Here is a 19,587-nt window from a genome sequence, read left to right as displayed (position 1 = left end):
GTCCATTCTGAGGTCTCCCTGCAGATGATCCTTTCCATATTACAGTGTCTTGTTCGGCATGGTTTTAATATGTGGAGGCAGCCATCTTGGTAAAGGCAGGGCTTTTCTTCCTCACGTCAGAGCCTCCAGCAAGGAGAACAGTGATCAGCATAGTAGTGACATCAACTAATCTCCTGAGACACATCAGTCAGAGGCAGCAGTGCCTTAGATCTCACACAGCTTTTTCTTTTCAGTAATTCCAGACAAAAAAGGTACATTTTCTTTTTACTACATAAAGGTACAAATTAACATTTCTAGACGTTCCCTATAAGATGGCAAACCAGTCTTAAAGCGATTTTATTATCAGAGCCCAGTACAGCTGTCCAGCCAGTCCCACATATGTAAGGAACCATCATTTGCTGCTGATATGAGAGTTCTTTCTTTCCAGGGGTGCCAAGTGTGACAGGTGACCCGGGGGACGCAGCCATCCTCACAAACCCCCATGACAGAGTGGCCTCTGTGAGTGAATAGAGCGTCTCTCTCTTTGACATCCCCATCCCAGGATTTTGTGTCATAGATCTGTACAGTTCCATCACAGCCTGCAGCAGAAGGAAGAGAGACCGGTGTACACATTATGAAAGATGTTCAATAATGATTCAACAATTGCATGAGAATAAATAACACCCAAACTGAAAAAACTGCTCATTATCTGCTGCACTATCAAGTAGTATTAATCCTTCTGCGTTTTCAATGTAACACATTGAGCAAAATAAAGTATACATTTCCCAGTGTACTCTTGTTTAAATTCTTACCCCATCATTTGCAGTTTACAGATTTCTATGCTACTGGCTCCTTTTCTTTCACTGCTGCTTCCCCAAATTTGCAGTCTTCTCAGGGAAGAGTTAACAGTGGACAGTGCAGTCTGGAATCAGTCTGCCAGCTTGCAGAAGGGAGGAGGAGGGGAGTGCATTGCTATCCTAGGCTATGAGGATGTGTGTTTCTTTTAAAGTACAGTAAAACCTAGGATTGCGAGCATAGTTCTTTCCAGAAACATGCTTGTAATCCAAGCACTCGTATATCAAACTGAATTTCCCCATAAGAAATGAAGAAAACCTAAATGATTTGTTCCACAACTATTTATGCATAAATCCTTCAGTTTATAGTCCATATAAAAAAGATTATAGCAATGTGATAAGTTGTGTAACCATAAAATGTCCATCCACAAATAGCGCCTCCACAAGGGGATTAGAGGCAAAATCCAGCAGGAGCTACAGAGTATAAAAGAGAAGAGGGGCGCCTCTAAGTGTAGCAATATGGTTACATTTAGCAACTCACACGGTTGATGGTTAAAAGAGGTATGCAGGCACCCGGGGTAAAGCTGTCCACATAGACCGTCCTCCACACCACCAGCTCTCACTGCTGTCAGTCTGCATTGGTGACCGGGAAGACTACCCTGCAGTAGAACGATCTGAAAGTGAGGCTTAAAGCACTTGTGGAGCGCAGTGTGGAAGGGATGACGTCGATGGCGGTGCAGAGGATGGTCTATGTTGACTACTTTACCCCGGATGCCTGCATACTTCGATGTTAAATGCTAAATGTTGTACCATCCAGCAATTATGGCACCTGATTCAATTGGAACATAGGCAGAGATTAAAGAAGAATAGCCAAAGCTCTTTTGGCCATACTTCTCCTGTGGGTCACAGGAGTGCAGAACTAGGTGCACTCCTGTGCCTCACAGAAGTATGGCCAAAAGACCTTTGGCCATATTTCTCCTTTAATCCAGATTCAGCAGATAGCGGGCTAAGGCCCGCTGGTCAGTTTATGTCCCAGAAATGACCCAGACTCTGCAGGGATCCTGACAATAATGTCAGGATCCACCCAGATGCCTAACTGGCAGCTGGTTCAGATTCTCAGGGCACCACTGAACCTGAGCCAGCTGCTTCTGTCCCCTTAACAGTCCAGAGCTCAGGGCAGAGCACTAGCAGTCACCACTCTTAGCTCAGAGTAGACCCAAGAACTGAGCAATCAGCATTCTTTGATCGCTCAGTTCTCAGTGTAGAGCTGGCATCGATGCTGCAGCCCCCTATGTATGTTTTTTTTTTTTTTTTTTTCATGATTCCGCACTTCTCTTTTAAGAAGCTGCATAGTCATTTTAGGCTGGATACAAGAATAAGAGTCTGGTTTTGGTGCAGAGTCCAGTGCAGTTTCTATTCAGCGGATCAGGTGTGAATTTGACACCAATATCCCACCTGAACCATACTGAAACACACACAGGACTCTTTTTAATTTGCACTGCAACCAGCCCGCATATATGTGAACTTGCTCCATTGAAAGCCGGTCTGGTTCGCATATATGTGAACCGAGACTAAATCAGCTGTTAAAAGTGCTTTAAAAACTGAGGGTTTAATATCACTGAACAATCTTGAATATCTACTGAGAGGAAGAGGGGGGTCAACAGCTGTAGGTCTAAACTGCAGAAACCTAGGAGGTGAAAAAAATCAGCAGCCTCCCAAAAAACTAGGTCTCACCCCCCAAAGATTGTTATTGGCTCATCACTATGATGATCAGCCTCACTGGCAAATAGGAATTTGCAGAAGGCAGGAAGAAGGGATGGGCAAGCTTTGGCACTATGGCAAACCTAGGGTAGCTTTTTTAAACCACCTAAATCAATATGGCCCACAATAAAGTGGACAAAATGTCCTCTTTACATGGAGGCCTCACAGAGAAAAAAAAGACACAAGTCCTGTTCACACACCAAGCTCTCTCATACCTGATATGGAGACGCAGTTATCCAGCCTAGGTGCCCAGTTGATGCACATAATGGACTCCGGCATAGACAGCTCAGGAATTCTTCCTCTTGCACATTTCAGGGGCACCCTGAGGTCCCGGGAGTCTGTGATGGTGATGTGGCCCCCAGAGGAAAGGCTGGCAATGCCCTGATGTCCTGGTTTTACTGCTGCAATCCAATGGCTGTTACAGGGGGCAGAGAGGGCCAAACTCCCCTCGCTGGCAATCCCGATTTGTCGGACATCAACAAGTATCAGTGTCCCGCTCAGACCACACAGCAAGAAAGTGTTCTCATCCAGAAAGGAGAGAGAGCCAAGCACGCCACTGCCAGATGTAGCTTCTAGGACAACAGAGACAAACATCTTTATTACAAACATTGGCTTAGGTATCAGCACATGAAGTACTCCAAAGAGGACCTGCCTTTGCTCCCCTTCACCTTCTTACAAAACCTTTTAGGCAGCTTCTGGGGGAAGAGTGCAGGGAAATACTATAATGTGTCACTTGAGTGACAGTTCTGATTCTGCTGACATCACATCCAAGATGGCGGCACCTAGTGGAAGTCACATGGCTTTGGGATGTTTACACAAGGGAGGCTTTTACAGGTAAATAAAACACATTAAATGCACTTATAAGCTTATAGGAAAACTTCAGAGGGACAGTGCCGCGGGGCCATCTCCCGGAAGTGGGTAAGGGTACCTGTCAAAAACAGGTACCCGTTCCCCCCTTGCCCCTGAAAGGTGACAAATGTGGCAAGAGGGGGGGTGGGGGGGAGGAAGCAAATGAGCAGAAGTTCCATTTTTGGGTGGAACTGCGCTTTAAGAACTTAAAGCGCAGCTCCACCCAAAGGGGGGAAGTTCCGCTTGAAGGCCTCCTCCAGCGCCTCCTGATTGTGAAACTGAGCTTTTAGAGAGGGAGGAGTGGGTACCTGATTTTGACAGGTACCTGCTCCCACTTTCGTTTTGGTCGCCTTAGGCGATTGGAAGCAGATGTTCTCCTTCCCAAAGTCCTCTGGGAAAAATGACAGGTCCCAGAAGACTTCAGGACCAGTCACAGAGCTCAGCGCCGCTTGCGCATGCGCAATGGGCACCCAGCTGTGTAGCTGCAACCTATCACAACCGGGTGGCCATAGTGAAGATGCCGACACCATCGAGGGAGGACACTGGGAGGAAACAGCAGGGGAGAGTGCATTGCTGGATCTTCAGACAGGTGAGTGGTTGTTTATTAAAAGTCAGCAGCTTTACTTCTTGTAGCTGTTGACTTTTAATAAACACAAAAATTGCTGGAACTCGTACTGCTAACTGTGGGCTGTGTTGTCAACTTGCAAAAGGAAGTGCTGGTTCTGGCAGGATAAAAAAAAAGCTTTACAAAAAAACAGTTATCAAAACTGTACAGTGAGATGATGCAAAACAGCAATTCAGTAGGTCTCACTGTATACAGATTTCCTACACCCCTTTTTGCAATTGAAAAACTACAAAGGAAAAAAAAAAATAATAATAATAAATATATGCGTGTGTGTGTATATATATATATATATATATATATATATATATATAATAATTTTATTTTTTTAATTATAATTATTACATATTAATAATATTATTATTATTAATAATAATAAAAATACAGTCAGAACGCACCCACCAATGCCATTTACAAAACCCCCAGACCTATTGTCGGTGCTCAATGCAACTACAAACTAAATAAGGAAGCAGTAAGCAAAGATCCTGTGCAAAGCAACCTACAGAAACTGGATTTCACTACAGTCAAATCGATGAAAGATGGCTGCTGATTGGTCACCATGGATCAGAAGAGTTAACTCAGAAGTTAACTCTTCTGAAGAATCCTGAACCTGTGGTGGTACCTACCAAGTGTATAGATTTGCTTATTGGACTCAATCTCTGTGATCTGGACGTTGTTGATGCGAGATCCATGAAGAACCCGAGGAGATGCTGTGGCGGTTATGGCGATTTTTGTCCACGTGTCCTTACCGACATCCGACTGAATGGTACTTGTGGGTTTAATGACATCTACAATGACACAAATATACTGTTTAACTTCAAAAGGTTTTTCTTTATAGACCCTTCATTAATTTTTTGTGGATGCACTTGTGAAAGTAAATCAGTATTTGCCGTTTCCGCTTCTTAAAAATCTCTGGCTTTGACTCAGCCAAGGGCATGTCAGACTGCAGCAGAGAGGCTGCTGCTTACACATGGATAGAAGCAGTCTTCTCTATAGTATGCTGGCAGAGTAAGGCCCCTTTCACACTTGAGCAACTTGTCATGCAATTTTGGACATCAGAGTTGCAAGATATGTCGTTCCCCATGTTTTCCAATGATAACCATTCATATATGCGCAACTTAAAGTTGCAGCAACCTCAAAGTAGTTCATGCACTACTTTGGTCTGACTTTCATGCAACTTGAGGGCCAGGGACTTCAATGTTAACCCTCAGAAGCTGCATGAAAGTCGTACCTGAATTTTCTACTTGTGTGCAACAGTTGTCCATTAAAACTGGTCAAAGTTAAAGTCATATCCTAGTTGCACCCATCCAAAGTTGAATCAAAGTTGCACTCCAAAGTCCGTGCAACTTTGGAGTCATACAAGTGTGAAAGGGGACAAAAGGCTCATTTATTTTGTCTGTGGCTGCTTTACAGTTGGAAAAAAAAGTAAAGCCTTTTGTTTTGGGTCACAATAAATTTATTTAATGGATTCTAAATATTCAATTTTATTTGAACCAGCTTAGCTCTCACACATTTATACCCCTTAATGACCATTTTTACATGTGTGATATAAGCCTGCTTATTTGACAATAACTGTCATTACTTACAATTATAAAGGAATTGATATATCCCAAACACGACACTAGCTGCCTGGAGTTTGCATGTTCTCCCTGTGCCTGCGTGGGTTTCCTCTGGGTACTCCAGTTTCTTCTCACACTCCCAAGACATGCTGGTAGGTTAATTGGCTCCTGTCTTTTTTTTATATCCATAAAAATTAGCTCCTGTTTAGATTAGATACATGTCTACGTATGAATTGGAGTTAGGGACCTTAGATTGTAAGCTCCTTGAGTTTAACAACACTAAGCTCCTTTCACACGGTCCGCCTCCGTCGGCGGACTCCGTGCTGCTCAGCGGGGGATCGATACACTGATCCCCGCTGAGCAGGCAGGTGACATTTTCCTCTCTGCTCTGTGTGCGGAGAGTGTGGTGTCAGAGCCCCGCTGCTCTCTATGTGGGAATCTGATGAGAGCTGACCGCCTGTCCGCTCTCATCCGATCCAATTCCCTGGACGGATGGAAAATAGGGTTTCCATCTGTCCAGATTTCATGGACAGGATCGGATGCGGATGGCAAGCGGGTGTCAGTGGACATGTCACCACTGACTTCCGCTGGCTCATAGAGATGCATGGAGGATCCGATCAGATCCGCCTAAAAAAAACTGACAGGCGGATCTGATCGGATCATTCGTGTGAAAGAGGCCTAAAGTACCTGTAATAATATTGCTTGTTTTTTTGTTTTGTTTTTTACATTAACAAGGCTCTCTTTTAAAATGATATTGTCTTGCAAAAATAATTTTATTTTCTATAAAATAGAAATGCCAATATGTCTGTAGATAGCAAAAAAAATAATAATAAAGACACTTTTTCTATTTCGAGCAGTGATCGTTCTAAAAAATATTAGCGTTATGATGGATTAAGAGTATAAAATCAGGTACTATTATTTCCTCCCATTATGAAGACCCTACAAGGCATTGCCTAGGTTTTTACAAATTAAATACTGGCTCCCCCCCCCCCCCCCCAAATCGTGCACATTATTTTTTAATGTGACACTTAAAAGTTATTAGAGGGGGGGCGTGTCCTGACCATGGAGGAGTGAAGACGCACGCTGTCTCAGCTCCGCACCCGCCGCTGCCTTTTCATCAGCTTCCGCCAGCCTTCCGCCTCCTTACCGGCTCCTACGATGTCCACCAGACGCCGGACTGCTTCCCAGCCACCGAGGCCGGATCGTTCCAAGCCGGGCCGCATACCGGCCTTCTTCCCGGAGGTCCGCGGCCGAGATCCACAGCCGTCCAAGATGGCGGCGGCAGCGGCGGCGCCGGCCTCACCACATCTAGCGGCCAGCCCTTCCTGGAGTGCAGACACCGGGCTCTCCCCGCAAAGGTCGGTACATACCCCGATCCCCCCTGCCACCCCCTGCCTCTCGGAGTCCCAGGAGGGGGGCCCCGATCTTGCAGATACCCTGGGAGATGGCGACCTGAGGAGACACATTTGGGCCCTACCCACCAAGGCAGACCTGGACAGATTTGTCTCCAGGGTCGAGACTGCCTTTAAAGAGGACATCGCTCAACTAAAGGCGGACACTTCCCACTTGGGGGCCCGGGTGGAGTCTGTAGAGCAGCGCCTGGATGAAGCTCTCCCTGTTATTTCCCAGCTGCAGGCACGCTGTGTGGGACAAGATCAGAAAATTGAGGCCCTGCTCTCCCAACTTGACGACTTTGAAAACCGCAGTCGCCGGGGGAATATTAGGATTCGGGGCCTCCCTGAAGCCACGGCCCCTAGGGATATTGTCCCCACACTGACAGACATATTCAGAGAGATTCTGGGCCTCCCTGCCACTGCCCCTATCGAAATAGACAGGGCACACAGGGCCCTGCGGCCCCCTTTGCAGGATGCTGACAACCCACGTGACATCATCTGTAAGCTCCACAAATACACCATCAAGGACAGCATTATGCGCAAGATGAGGAATAAGCCTTTTTTTGACTTTGATGGCGCACGCCTTTACTTTTATCAAGATTTGTCACGCCGCACTCTTATGCAACGCAGGGCTCTTAGTCCTTTGCTCGAGTCACTTCAAGCTGCAGGCCTCACCTACCGCTGGGGCTTCCCCTATTACCTACAAGCTACTAAAGGCGATACCTCGGCTACCCTGCGCACCAAGGATGATCTCCCGGAGTTCCTTTCAGCTTTGGGCCTGGGCCCAGTGGACTTCCCGGACTGGAGGGCGCTGCCCGAAGTGTCGTCCATCCGGCTACCTCAGCCCTGGCAACCGGCTTCCCGCCAGCAACGCAGACGTAACCGCACCCGCCATGCGGAGGGACCCAGTGTGGCCTCCTCTCCTCCTGGATCCTAGTCGCCCATGACTCTGGTTTTGCTTATGCCCTGTTGAATGAGTAGAGGGGCTCCTGCTTGGGGCTCTGAACTGTGCCTTATGGCCTCCCAATGTTTCTGCCTTTGCCCGGCTGTCTGCTGGCTCCTTCCGCGGGAGGGAGGTGGGAGGGGGGGGGGGTTTCTTTTCTCCCCTTAGCCCCTTTCTCCCACCGGGGACTTGTTGGGCGGGTGCGGGTTGGGTCCCCTACTTCCTGTTGGTCCCTACCCTAATCCTGAGAGCGTCTTCCCCTTGGTGGTCGGCCTAAGTTCCCCCAGTAGGTTTCCCTCTGTGGGCTTAGTCCCCTATTGTGGACCGAAGCCGCTGCCCAGTGTGCCTCTCCATCTGGGGTGCAACGCTCGGCCCGGCCTTTAGTTCCCTCCCCTGTTGGGGTCAAGGTGGTTGCTCGATCTCTCGGTTAACCTCCATTTTCGGGTTTTCCTTTTGTGGTTTTTTTTATTTTTTATTTTATTGACTGTGGTATTATTGTCATGCATGTTGTATTTTTTTTTCTCACCCTTTCTTCTTTGTTCTTTTACTCCTCTGTGCCTGCACATCCGGAAGCCGGTCCTCCTCATCTTGCCATGTCGTCCCCGCTGCCTCCCTGCTGGCTCATCGCGACCCTGGTTTCGAGATGTCATCATTTAAGGTAATGTTGTACAATGTGCGGGGCCTGTGTTCCCCGCACAAACGCAACAGATTGTGGTGGGAACTGAAGAAGCTCGGGGCACAGGTGGTTCTCCTACAGGAGACCCACTTCACCCCCCGCTCCCTCCCGAAGCTCCCCACGCACCTCTATAGTCAGTGGTATCATAGCCTTTCCCCTGTTAGCAAATCCCGAGGTACGGCTATTGCCATTCACCGGGCCTGTCCTTTTCAACATGTAGACCACGTGGTTGACCCCCAGGGACGCTACGTATTCCTCAAGGGAACGCTCCAGGGCAAAATGATTACGTTGGCCTCACTCTACGCTCCCAATACGGGGCAACTCTCCTTCTTAGATGCCACCCTTGCACGTTTAGCGGACTTTAGGGAGGGGTCCCTGGTAGTAGGGGGCGATTTTAACGTTTGCTTTGATCCCCTCCTGGACACTTCCCATGGCAGATCCTCCCACTCCTTCGCTTTCCTCAAACATTACCGAAAGACCCTCTTATCTCTTCGCTTGGTGGATTCCTGGCGGATTCTCCACCCCCAGGACAAGGACTTTAGTTACTATTCCTCCTTGCACGACGTCTATACACGTATAGATGTAATTTATGTTGATCAGCTTTCCTTGGAGTGCCTGCGTAGATCGTCGATCAGCAACATCACGATCTCCGATCACGCACCGGTCCTGATGGAACTTGCCCTGCCTGCTAGCACCCATAGGTCCTGGACGTGGCGGTTGAATGAAAATCTGTTGGATGACACCCAGGTTGTCTCTAAAGTTTCAGAGGTCTTGCGGTGCTATTTTGATGAGAATGGGTCGGATGGTCTGCCTGAGGGGGTGGTGTGGGAGGGCCATAAAGCGGTTGTCCGGGGGGAACTGATTTCCTTGGGCGCCAAACTTAAGAAGTAACGGCAGGTAGACTTTGCAAGAGTCCTGGCCTCCCTTCAGCAGGCCGAACTCACTCATAAACAAACTGGTGACCCTGATGCCTTGACCCGCCTGACGGAGCTTCGGGTGCTCTTTTCCCGCCTCTTGGACCGTGGCGTCCGGGCTCGTCTTCGCCACGTCTCCCATAAGTTCTACGAACATGGCAACAAATGTGGGCGGATGCTGGCCCGGGCGCTGCGTAGACAACAGGCCAAACTCTGCGTGCCTAAAATGCGGACCCCCTCGGGTGGCCTAGTACACAAACCCTCTGACATAGCGGACTGTTTCCGGACTTACTATGCTGACCTCTATAACCTGTCCGGCCGGGACTCCTCTGCCGCTCGCCGCGCTAAGACTGGTGCGATCCAGAACTACCTTTCAGATCATGCCTTCCCCTCCTTGACTGCAGAACAGCGCTCCGCTCTGGAGGCTCCGATCACCGCGATCGAGCTGGAAAGTACTATTCTCTCCCTGCCCAATGGCAAGAGCCCAGGCCCCGATGGCTACACGAAACCTTACTACAAGACATTTCTCCCGTTACTGCAGGGGCCGATGTGCAAGTATTTTAATTCCCTGGCCACGGGTGGATCGATCCCCTCTGAGGCGTTGCTGGCGCATATCACGGTGCTCCCTAAGGAGGGCAAGGACCCCACCTCCCCGCAGAGCTACCGCCCTATTTCGCTACTAAATACCGATGTGAAGATACTTGCTAAAATCCTGGCCAACCGCATGAAATTTTTAATGCCCCACCTCGTTCATCTAGACCAGACGGGATTCATCGCTGGTAGGGAGGCCAGAGATAATGCCATCCGGGCTGTGCATTTGATCCACTGGGCCAATTCACACCCTGAATCCCCGCCCTACCTGATCCTCTCGACCGACGCCGAAAAGGCGTTCGATCGAGTGGACTGGCATTATATGCGAGCGGTGTTGGAGTCCCTAGGCCTCGGTTCCCATATGATGGCTTGGATTCTGGCGCTCTACGCGGACCCCAGGGCTAGGGTTCGTGTCGATGGCTGCTTATCGGCGGACTTCCCGATCAGGAACGGTACCAGGCAGGGGTGCCCCCTTTCGCCCCTTCTTTTTGCCCTTGTTCTGGAACCTTTCCTGAGCAAGGTTCGGGCGAATGGCGATATTAGGGGTGTGACAGTAGGCAACATGGAACACAAGCTCTCGGCCTACGCTGACGATGTGTTGTTCCACCTCACTGACCCCTTGCTCTCACTGCCGGTCCTGATGCGGGAACTGGAACGCTTCGGCGCTGTTTCCAACTTTAAAATGAATCTCACCAAGTCGGAGATCCTACCGGTATCCATTCCCTCGTCCCTCTCCGAGTCCCTTAGGGCTGCCTTTCCCTTTACGTGGACTACCGCGTCTCTGAGGTACCTTGGCATCCAACTCACTAACAGTTTCGACACGCTCTACGCCCAGAACTACCCCCGACTGCTATCTAACATTAAACAGGACTTCCTTCATTGGACTAAGACGGCTTTTACTTGGCTGGGGAGGGTTAATATTGTGAAAATGACTGTCCTCCCTCGGGTGCTGTTTTACTTGCAAATGCTGCCTATCCCCCTGCCCCGCAGTTTCTTCACCCACCTAGACGGCATGCTCATTGATTTTGTTTGGAACGCAAAGCGTCCCCGCCTGGCACTGACTACCCTGAAACGCTCGAAAAATCTGGGTGGCCTAGGCCTGCCAGATGTGCGTCGCTATTATAGGGCAATTTTTCTTCAGCGTATCCTGAACTGGCGCTTCCATACCCACTCCAAGCTTTGGGTTTCCTTAGAAAAGTGTATGGCGGGTAGGAACCTGTCCTATGCTCCCTGGCTGTCCCGGGAGTACAGGGGGCTGTCGGCTTACACGTCTCCTCTGACGACCCAAGTCCTAGACGCTTGGGATCGCATCAATAAGCTGTTTGACCTGGCGCCCCCTGTTTCCCCGCTGGCGCCCTTGGGAGGTTTCCTCTGGTTTCCTCCGGGTGAGCAGATGTCATTCTTCGACCCCTGGGTGGACGATGGGAACGCCAGTTGTGGTAAGCTGCTGGAGGATGGCAAGCTATTGCCCTACGAAAGGCTGGGGGGCCGCCGGGGTGGTTCCCCACTAAATTTCTGGAAGTACCGCCAACTGCATCATTTCTTCCGGGTTCACGGCCCCTCGATTCGCCCCCCTGCCTCTCTCAAGCCCTTTGAGCGTTTGTTCGTTCAAGACGAGGCTCCGCCACGTCTTGTATCAGAGATGTACCAACTTCTGGGGGAGGCGGCTCCTGCTTCCAGGCCCGGATTTCTCCGGGCATGGGAGCGGGACTTGGGCCAGGAGCTCTCTGAGGAGCAGTCGACTCATCTCTACCAGCTTACACACTCGAGCTCTGTGGATTCCAAAATGCAAGAGACGAATTACAAAATACTGACTCGTTGGTACAGGGTCCCTGCCGACCTTCATCGCATTTTTCCCTCCGTTCCTGCTACTTGCTGGAGGGGATGCGGTGGCCGCGGTACTCTCCTCCATATTTGGTGGGGGTGCCCGGTCATTGCCCCCTTCTGGCGGGAAGTACGAGATCAGATTAAAGCAGTCTTGGATGTTGAGGTTCCCTTCGACCCCCTCCACTTCTTGCTGCACGTTCCATGCCAACCGCTTAGCCGATACCGGCGCAGTATACTGCCCCATCTTCTTAATGCGGCCAGAAGATTGATCCCTATATACTGGAAAAGGCCACAGGTGCCGGGCGGCTCGGAGTGGAGGCGGGTGGTAGACGGCATCAGAGATGCGGAAGAATGGCTTGCTAAATGCAGGGGGACCAGTGACCGCGATGCAGAGAAGTGGAGACCCTGGCTGGATCATGTTGGTGACCCTGCCCTTGTACCCTCCAGCCTGGATAGAGCCCTATTAGTGCTCCCCGACCCGTCCTTAGCGGACTTGGCTAGCTTCTCGCCCACGGCCCGGCCCCTAGACCCAGCTTCCTCCTCCCCTTAGGTTGCAATTGGGCGCTGCTCGCCGCCGGCAGCTGGAGAGCGCTAAATGGGACGTGTGGCGGAGATGGGTGGGCCCCGGATGGCAACAGGTACGTTACTCTCTTCCCCCCTTTTTTTCTTTTTTTTTTTCCCACTGTCCCCCCCCTTTTTGTTCTTTCCTATTTCTGTTATTCTTCCCCTCTCGTTCTGTTCCTCTCACTGACTGTGTGCTGCTGACAGCTTATGTTGTATACGCCCTGCGATAGGTATGCTACCGGCGTCGGGTTCGTTGACCCGGTGGGTTGCGGACGCTCTGTCTGATATCAGTACTGGCTACTATGGTGTGCCGTAAACCTGGCCGCCCCCCCCTCCCCGCCGCCCGGCTTGGGTGGTGGGTCGAGCAGTGGGAATGTCCTCTGCTGGGGCGACTCCCCAGGGAGCGGTATGTTGGAGGCCCTATTTGGCCCCCCTCTCCCTGGGCGAGCCCCGCCGGAGGCCCCCAATGGGGTGCCGTTCCTGTTCCTGATTTTTCTTTTTTTTTTCTTTTTCTTTCTCGCACGCCAGGCAGACTGAGTGTTCCCCCCCTTTTTTTTTTTATTTATTTAAATTTTTTTTTTTTTTTTTTTTTTTTTTGAGTTCACCGCTGACGCCTGGTGGCATGCCTCTCGCCCCTGGGCTATGGTTCACCAACCCTTGTTATTTCCTCAAGTTTACAAAGCCATTACACCTTTGGATGCTTGGGATTGTTGTTCCCCACATGCAACACTTGTCACTTTGCCTGTTGGTTAATTCGCTGTTTTTGCTATGCGTTTTCTTCTTGTACTGTGTGTTTTTGCGATAAATTGAAAATAAAGATTGTTAAAAAAAAAAAAAAGTTATTAGAGGTGCAACAAATGGACATTTTGGTGCCAAAACTGAAACCAAAAATGCAGGATGTACTTGGCCGAAAATGACAGTTTAAAAAGAATATATATATTTTTTTTTTTTTTTTTAAATTGTATTATATTCAACTTTTTAATTACCGTATTTGTCGGCGTATAACACGCACTTTTTCCTCCTAAAAATGGAGGACAAAGCTGCAGTGTGTGTTATACGCCGATATATGGAAAAAAAAAACCCCAGGCAGAGGGGGGCTGGCCGGGCCGAGGAGAAGGAAGGATGAGTGGTCGCTGTCAAAGGAAGTTCCGCCTCCTATGATAGACAGCACAGTGGCCAGGACGTGTGATGTCTATCATAAGCGCCGGGACTTCAGATGACAGCGGCCGCTCGTCTTCCCACTCTTTGGCCCGGCCCCTCTTTGTGTAATGGCGCTGGCGAGGTTGCAATTGATGACTCTGCGCTGGCGAGGTTGCAATTGATGACACTGCGCTGGCGAGGCTGCAATTGATGATACTGCATTCATGGGCACTGGTGAGGCTGCATTTGATTAAAAAGAAAATAGTTCTGAGTTGAAAGCTGTTTATTTCAAATTTAAACTTTTTTCCTTAAAATTTCCCTCCTAAAATTGAGGTGCGTGTTATATGCCGATATATACGGTAATATCATGAATTTAAGTGAATATGAATTTATAGTCAGCCATTATCAGCACCTTTAGCACAAGAAAAGTGATCCTTATCCACATGTTAAAGTGCACTAAAAAATAAATAAATAAATAAATCAATCATTGCCAAAAATTTCTATAAAATGTTTCTGTGCCTGAAAAGGGGCAAAACAGGAAGTCCTGCTTTTTCTTCTTCTCTCATTTTTTTCTGGAGGTAGGGAGTAGTGGGTACTTATTTCTGGCAGGTACCTTCTCCCACTTCCACTCGGATAGCCTAGGCCAGTGATGGCGACCCTTTGCACCCCAGGTGTTTTGGAACCACATTTTCCATGATGCGCATGCACTCTGAAGTGTAGTTGAGCATCATGGGAAATGTAGTTTCAAAACATCTGGGGTGCCAAGGTTTGCCATCACTGGCCTAGGTGATCCAAGGAGAACTTCAGTCTCCCCTGCCTGCAACCTCCTGAGATACGTCACAGGCCCAGGTGGCTGTGGGTCCTTTCATAAAGCTCAGTGCAACTCACGCCTGCACAATGGGGGACTGGCTATGAAGCCGCATTAAGTCACAGCCGGCTTCCCACATCCAAGATGGTGGCACCAGGGACCTGAAGACCGATGAAGTACCAGCATGGGTGAGGACAGTGCTGGATCCCTGGACTTGTAAGTGTTTATTAAAAAAAATCAGCAGCTACTATTTTTTATAAATAAGCTACTAGTGCAACCTGCCAGTCAGCAACAGTTTCTTATTGGTGGTGGCAATATTCTGTGGGCTCAGAGTCTCTGCACTGTTGCCACCAAACTGTGCATGCTCCCCTTCATCTATATAAGTAAGCCATGGCTGCATACAGCTTACTGTGGAGGATATCCCCTTACTGACTAGGTCACTATGGCCCAGGCTGGGAGTGGGGCTAAGCCACAGCGGGTCACACGTCCTGTGATGTCGCCTTAGCTTTTTTAGGCCCTCCCACCAGGCCGGACAAAGTGCAGTAAAGGATCTGATCCTCTCAGAAGGCACTGGCAGGCGGCGGATATATGCTTGACCAACAGCTTCATTCTGCTTTGCACGGCCTGGGGTTGGGCCTGAAAAAGTTGATGCCATGTCATAAGACATGTGATCCACTCCGGCCTAGACCAGCCTCCAGCCCAGGACATGCTGCAGTGAAAAAAAAAAAGAAAGATCACATGACCCAAATATGAGCAAGCTAAAAAAGTTATTCAGTTATTTTATTCCTCAAGCATTTCCAAAGTAAATTAATGGCTGGTAGTATGCCATATCATTTAGATGCAGGAGTACTCTCACGGTTTAGAACAGGCATGTCCAACGTGCGGCCCGGAACTGCAGGCAATGCGGCCCACTGCCCCCAGACAATTCTTTATTTATTTTTTTGCTGGGGAGGAAGGAGGTTTAGTCAGGGGCACGGCCAAGGCGGCTTCCAACTAAGTGTAGGCAGAGGCTGCCTCGGAGGGGATCATCCACTAGTTGTGTTAAATTAGTACGGGGGGGCGCAGCAGCTCAGGAAGGGCGTAGCGCCGTTTTATTACTTATATACCTTAACTATAGTATAATTTTATATGCGGCCTGAGAAAATTTCTCTACACTCAATGTGGCCCAGAGAAGCCAAAAGGTTGGACACCCATGGTTTAGAACAACTTTAACTCCAGGTCATTGATTCCAAATACTGAAACAAGATGGTCAGAATAGCAGCCAAGTAACTAGCAGTTTTGGTAGGAGAGGGCATTAAAAGAAGTCTATTTTCCTATACAACAGGTTCCTTTGAACTAATACAGTATTTCTAAATATGGAATTTTATGTCTTTGGTATATTTTCTGTAAAGGTCTCCTTCAGTAACATTTTGCACTAAAGCAGTAAAGCACTTTGGATTGACCTTGCAGTTCAGAGCCTGAAGGGAAGAGGCAAAGCCACAGGGTGCAATTTTCTGTTGTTCGTGATCAAAGATGCTGAAGGACTGTGACGGAGTCCAAAAAAAAACGGCTTTTCCTTCAGGAAACATAAAACTCAGATGCCATTCCCAGGCTGGATTTACCAAAAGGGGGAACATTAGGCCTTGAAACTACGAGCTCTAAGAGGAAGTGTTCTGTACTGTACATGTTCTTTTCACCACTTTGCAAAAGAGCTCAATGAAGAAAATCACGGATAAACCTAGTACTGTGTTAGTTTAAAGCAACCCTGTTTCCAAAAAAAAAAAAAAAAACACCATACCCAGCAAAGAAATACCTGTAAAAAAACAAATTTGCCTGCGTTGCTGAACCCTGCTCTAATGCTGTACGATGGTCTCCCCAAAGTCTCCTGGGAAGCCAAGTATCAATCTCCTGAGTCTCCTAGTCCTCACTAGTTCCTCCTGCTGACCCTCCTTTCTTCTGTAGTGAGCAGAGGTAGAGGAATTAACCAGTAAGTGTAGCAGGTGACCCAAGAGATGGGCACTCCTGCAGCAGACTTCAGAAGATGATTTTACAAAAATGGAGCAAAGTTTCTAGGCATGGTAAGCTGGAAAGTTAAGGCTCGCCAGTCACGACCCATTTTTCTAATTTTTACTAGAGCTAAAGCCAGTTGTAAGTAAAGTTAGGCCCTCAATAAAATATTAATGCTTCCCTTTGGCACAACATAGGTATTATAATGTTATGTTGCAGCATATGAACCCAAAGATGTGCTTTTTCCTTTCTGACTTCCTTCTCTTCACTGAGTTCCCCTCTGTAGTGCTTCTCCCAAACTCCCAGTGAGTGAGCCTGGCCATGTTTTTGTTTTTTTAACCCACAAAATGTCCATAAACTAGATTTTTTTTTTTTGTTTTTACGCCATTTTTAACCACTTAAGCCCCAGAGAATTTGGCTGCTCAAAGACCAGGGCCTATTTTGCGATTCGGCACTGCGCCAATTTAACGGACAATTGCGCAGTCGTGCGATGATGTACCCATATTAAATTGACGTCCTTTTTTTCCCACAAACGGAGCTTTCTTTTGGTGGTATTTGATCACCTGTGCGATTTTTACTTTTTGCGCTATAAACAAAAAAGGGCGACAATTTTGAAAAAATAACAATATTTTTCACAATTTTTTATATGAAATTCCCCCCCAAAAAATGTAAAAATCTAAATTTAACATTTTAGGCCAATTTGTTTAATGCTACATATGTTTGGCAAAAAAAAAAAAATAAGCGTATTTTGATTGGTTTGCGCAAAAGTTATTGCGTCTACTAACTACGGGAAAGATTTAGGTCATTTTTATTGTGTTTTTTTTGTTTTTTTTTTTTTTACTAGTGCGGGACTGTGGCGGACAGATGGGACGCCTGACATTTTCAAAAAATCGGTTGGTTCCCCTGTGGGTGGGACTTTTTAGGCATCTATAATTCAGAAATTGCACATAGGTATGAATAAAAAAATATATCACTTTATTGAAATTGTTTATACAAAAAGATAAAAACAAGGGCAAGCAAATTCATACGTCACATTACAAGATTGAACATCCACCATAGAACCCCCGGGTATACACCCGACGCGTTTCGGAGATACACTCCTTCTTCAGGGGTGCCCTGGGAGGGTGGTATAGTTCACTGTAATGGTTGAAGGAAGAATGCCTGCCTGCGAGGCTAAAAACAGGACATCAACGGTGCCGATATAGGTCTATGGTGTGCCGTTTGGAAGTAATAGATTTTGCTTCATGCAACATAAGATTTTGATTTGTAGAGCTTAAATTTAGTCGAGATTGCTTGCTACCAGACACTTGCATGAGTCTGGGTGGGAATGGCTGAAATCCCAGAAGTGGCAATCCTTCAGAGTCCAAACTCAGCAATAGATAGTTCCAGTGGCAGAGTAGGTGTTACTCCATGTTCGGCAAAGGAGCATAGGCAGGCATTCTTCCTTCAACCATTACAGTGAACTATACCACCCTCCCAGGGCACCCCTGAAGAAGGAGTGTATCTCCAAAACTCGTCGGGTGTATACCCGGGGGTTCTATGGTGGATGTTCAATCTTGTAATGTGACGTATGAATTTGCTTGCCCTTGTTTTTATCTTTTTGTATAAACAATTTCAATAAAGTGATATATTTTTTTATTCATACCTATGTGCAATTTCTGAATTATAAGTGCCTAAAAAGTCCCACCCACAGGGGAACCAACCGATTTTTTGATTCTATATTCGGGATGTGGCACTCATGGGATCACTCCACATGAACTACCAATGTACAACCTAACTGACATTTTTGACACTTTTGGGGGTACCAGTGACATTACTACAGTAATCAGTGCTATAAATATGCACTGTTACTGTAAAAATGACACTGGCAGGGAAGGGGTTAACTTTATTAGAGATCAAGGGGTTAAGTGTGTCTCTAGGGGCGTGCTTCTAACTGTAAATGGGCGTGGCTTTTTATGTAACCACAGAGACATACGATCCTACATAGCAGGATCGTATGATCTCTGCTGTTACACCAGGGAGAATGACAGGCGGCTTTGTTTACATTAGCCTTTCTCCCTCTCCAGCGGGTGACCGGCGGACATCAGAGCCGCCGGTCACTCCCGCGGGGAAGGCAGGGAACGAGCGGGAGTCGTTTTGCCTGTGCGGGGCTGACTGCCGCCGTAAATAGTCGTGCGGCGGTCGGCAAGCGGTTAAAACTCTATAGACTGCCGCATATAAAAATTCCAGAAGGTCAACAGGTTCTGAGACTATGCAACCCCCACACCTACCACCAATAACAAAGCTGGCCATACACTGAGCAAATTTTGGCCAGTTCATAATGAATACACTTTTGTTAGAGGTCCCTTTCAACAGAGAAAAAGTCACAAACTAGTGGTATGAATCCAACTTATGTCTATTATTTACCTTTGTCTTCTGCTCCTATCTGCCAGACCTGCACCAGTCCTGAAGCTGGGCTGCTCGTAAGAAGCAGACTGGAAGAAAGATAAAAAAAAAAAAAAAAAAAAAAAGGCAAGTCACCTAATGGGAATTGAAAAGCGATATGCACCAATCAGCATTCAACTGCACAGTTCATATTTTATTGTCCTAGACAGACCTGGCATTAGAGGCTGCAAAAGTTTGATATTATCCTTGGGGATAACCCAACCAAGTTGATATCTGCTCTCTATCTGGAACTATGCCTTAAAGCCACCAATGCTGTGACAGACAGGGCTAGGACTCGCTGGGAAGGGGATCTTGGCCCGCTGGACGAGACGGACTGGGACTCTATCCTTGACTGCCCAACTCTACATAATTCATAGAGCCTACTTAACACCGGCACGCATCGCACGATACCGTCCCAGATGCCATGCACACACAGCCACCTTCTTTCACCTGATCTGGTCATATGGGCTCCCCACTTCAGCTGGACCCAAAGATATGCAAGATATGTCTCCTGGGTTTTTTCCCCGACTCTGCCATGGATACATTTCTTACTACATTCCTGCATGAAACTATCTTCAGTGCCCGTAAACTGATAGCTAGGATGTAAATGCGACCCCAACCTCCCTCTATTCAGGCTTGGAGAGTAGACGTGAATTCCACTCTGTTATATAAAAAACTGATCTATCGCCACAGGGTCTGTCCGACCAAATACGAGAAGGTGTAGAGTAGATGGTTGGAGAGTGCTGTTACCTGCTC

The 19,587-nt window shown here is 47.8% G+C and overlaps 1 protein-coding gene across 2 annotated transcripts in view; it reads right to left on the bottom strand.

Annotated features, from left to right (window-relative positions):
- Window positions 1-250: 250 nt before the first annotated feature.
- WDR73 (WD repeat domain 73) overlaps window positions 251-19,587 on the bottom strand; it is a 53,715-nt gene continuing 34,378 nt past the window's right edge. For both annotated transcript variants that reach the window (XM_082245427.1, XM_082245428.1), the window contains exons 5-8: window positions 18,814-18,881; window positions 4,632-4,793; window positions 2,750-3,103; window positions 251-578 (exon numbers count right to left, since the gene is read on the bottom strand). In XM_082245427.1, the coding sequence (XP_082101553.1) occupies window positions 343-578; window positions 2,750-3,103; window positions 4,632-4,793; window positions 18,814-18,881 (820 nt within the window). In that variant the 3' untranslated portion in view covers window positions 251-342. The remainder of the gene's footprint in view (window positions 579-2,749; window positions 3,104-4,631; window positions 4,794-18,813; window positions 18,882-19,587) is intronic.

The sequence above is a fragment of the Pelophylax lessonae genome (genome assembly GCF_965119305.1).
Source record: "Pelophylax lessonae genome assembly, chromosome: 2".
NCBI classification, from domain to species: domain Eukaryota; kingdom Metazoa; phylum Chordata; class Amphibia; order Anura; family Ranidae; genus Pelophylax; species Pelophylax lessonae.
This window is presented reverse-complemented; position numbering and strand designations above follow the sequence as displayed.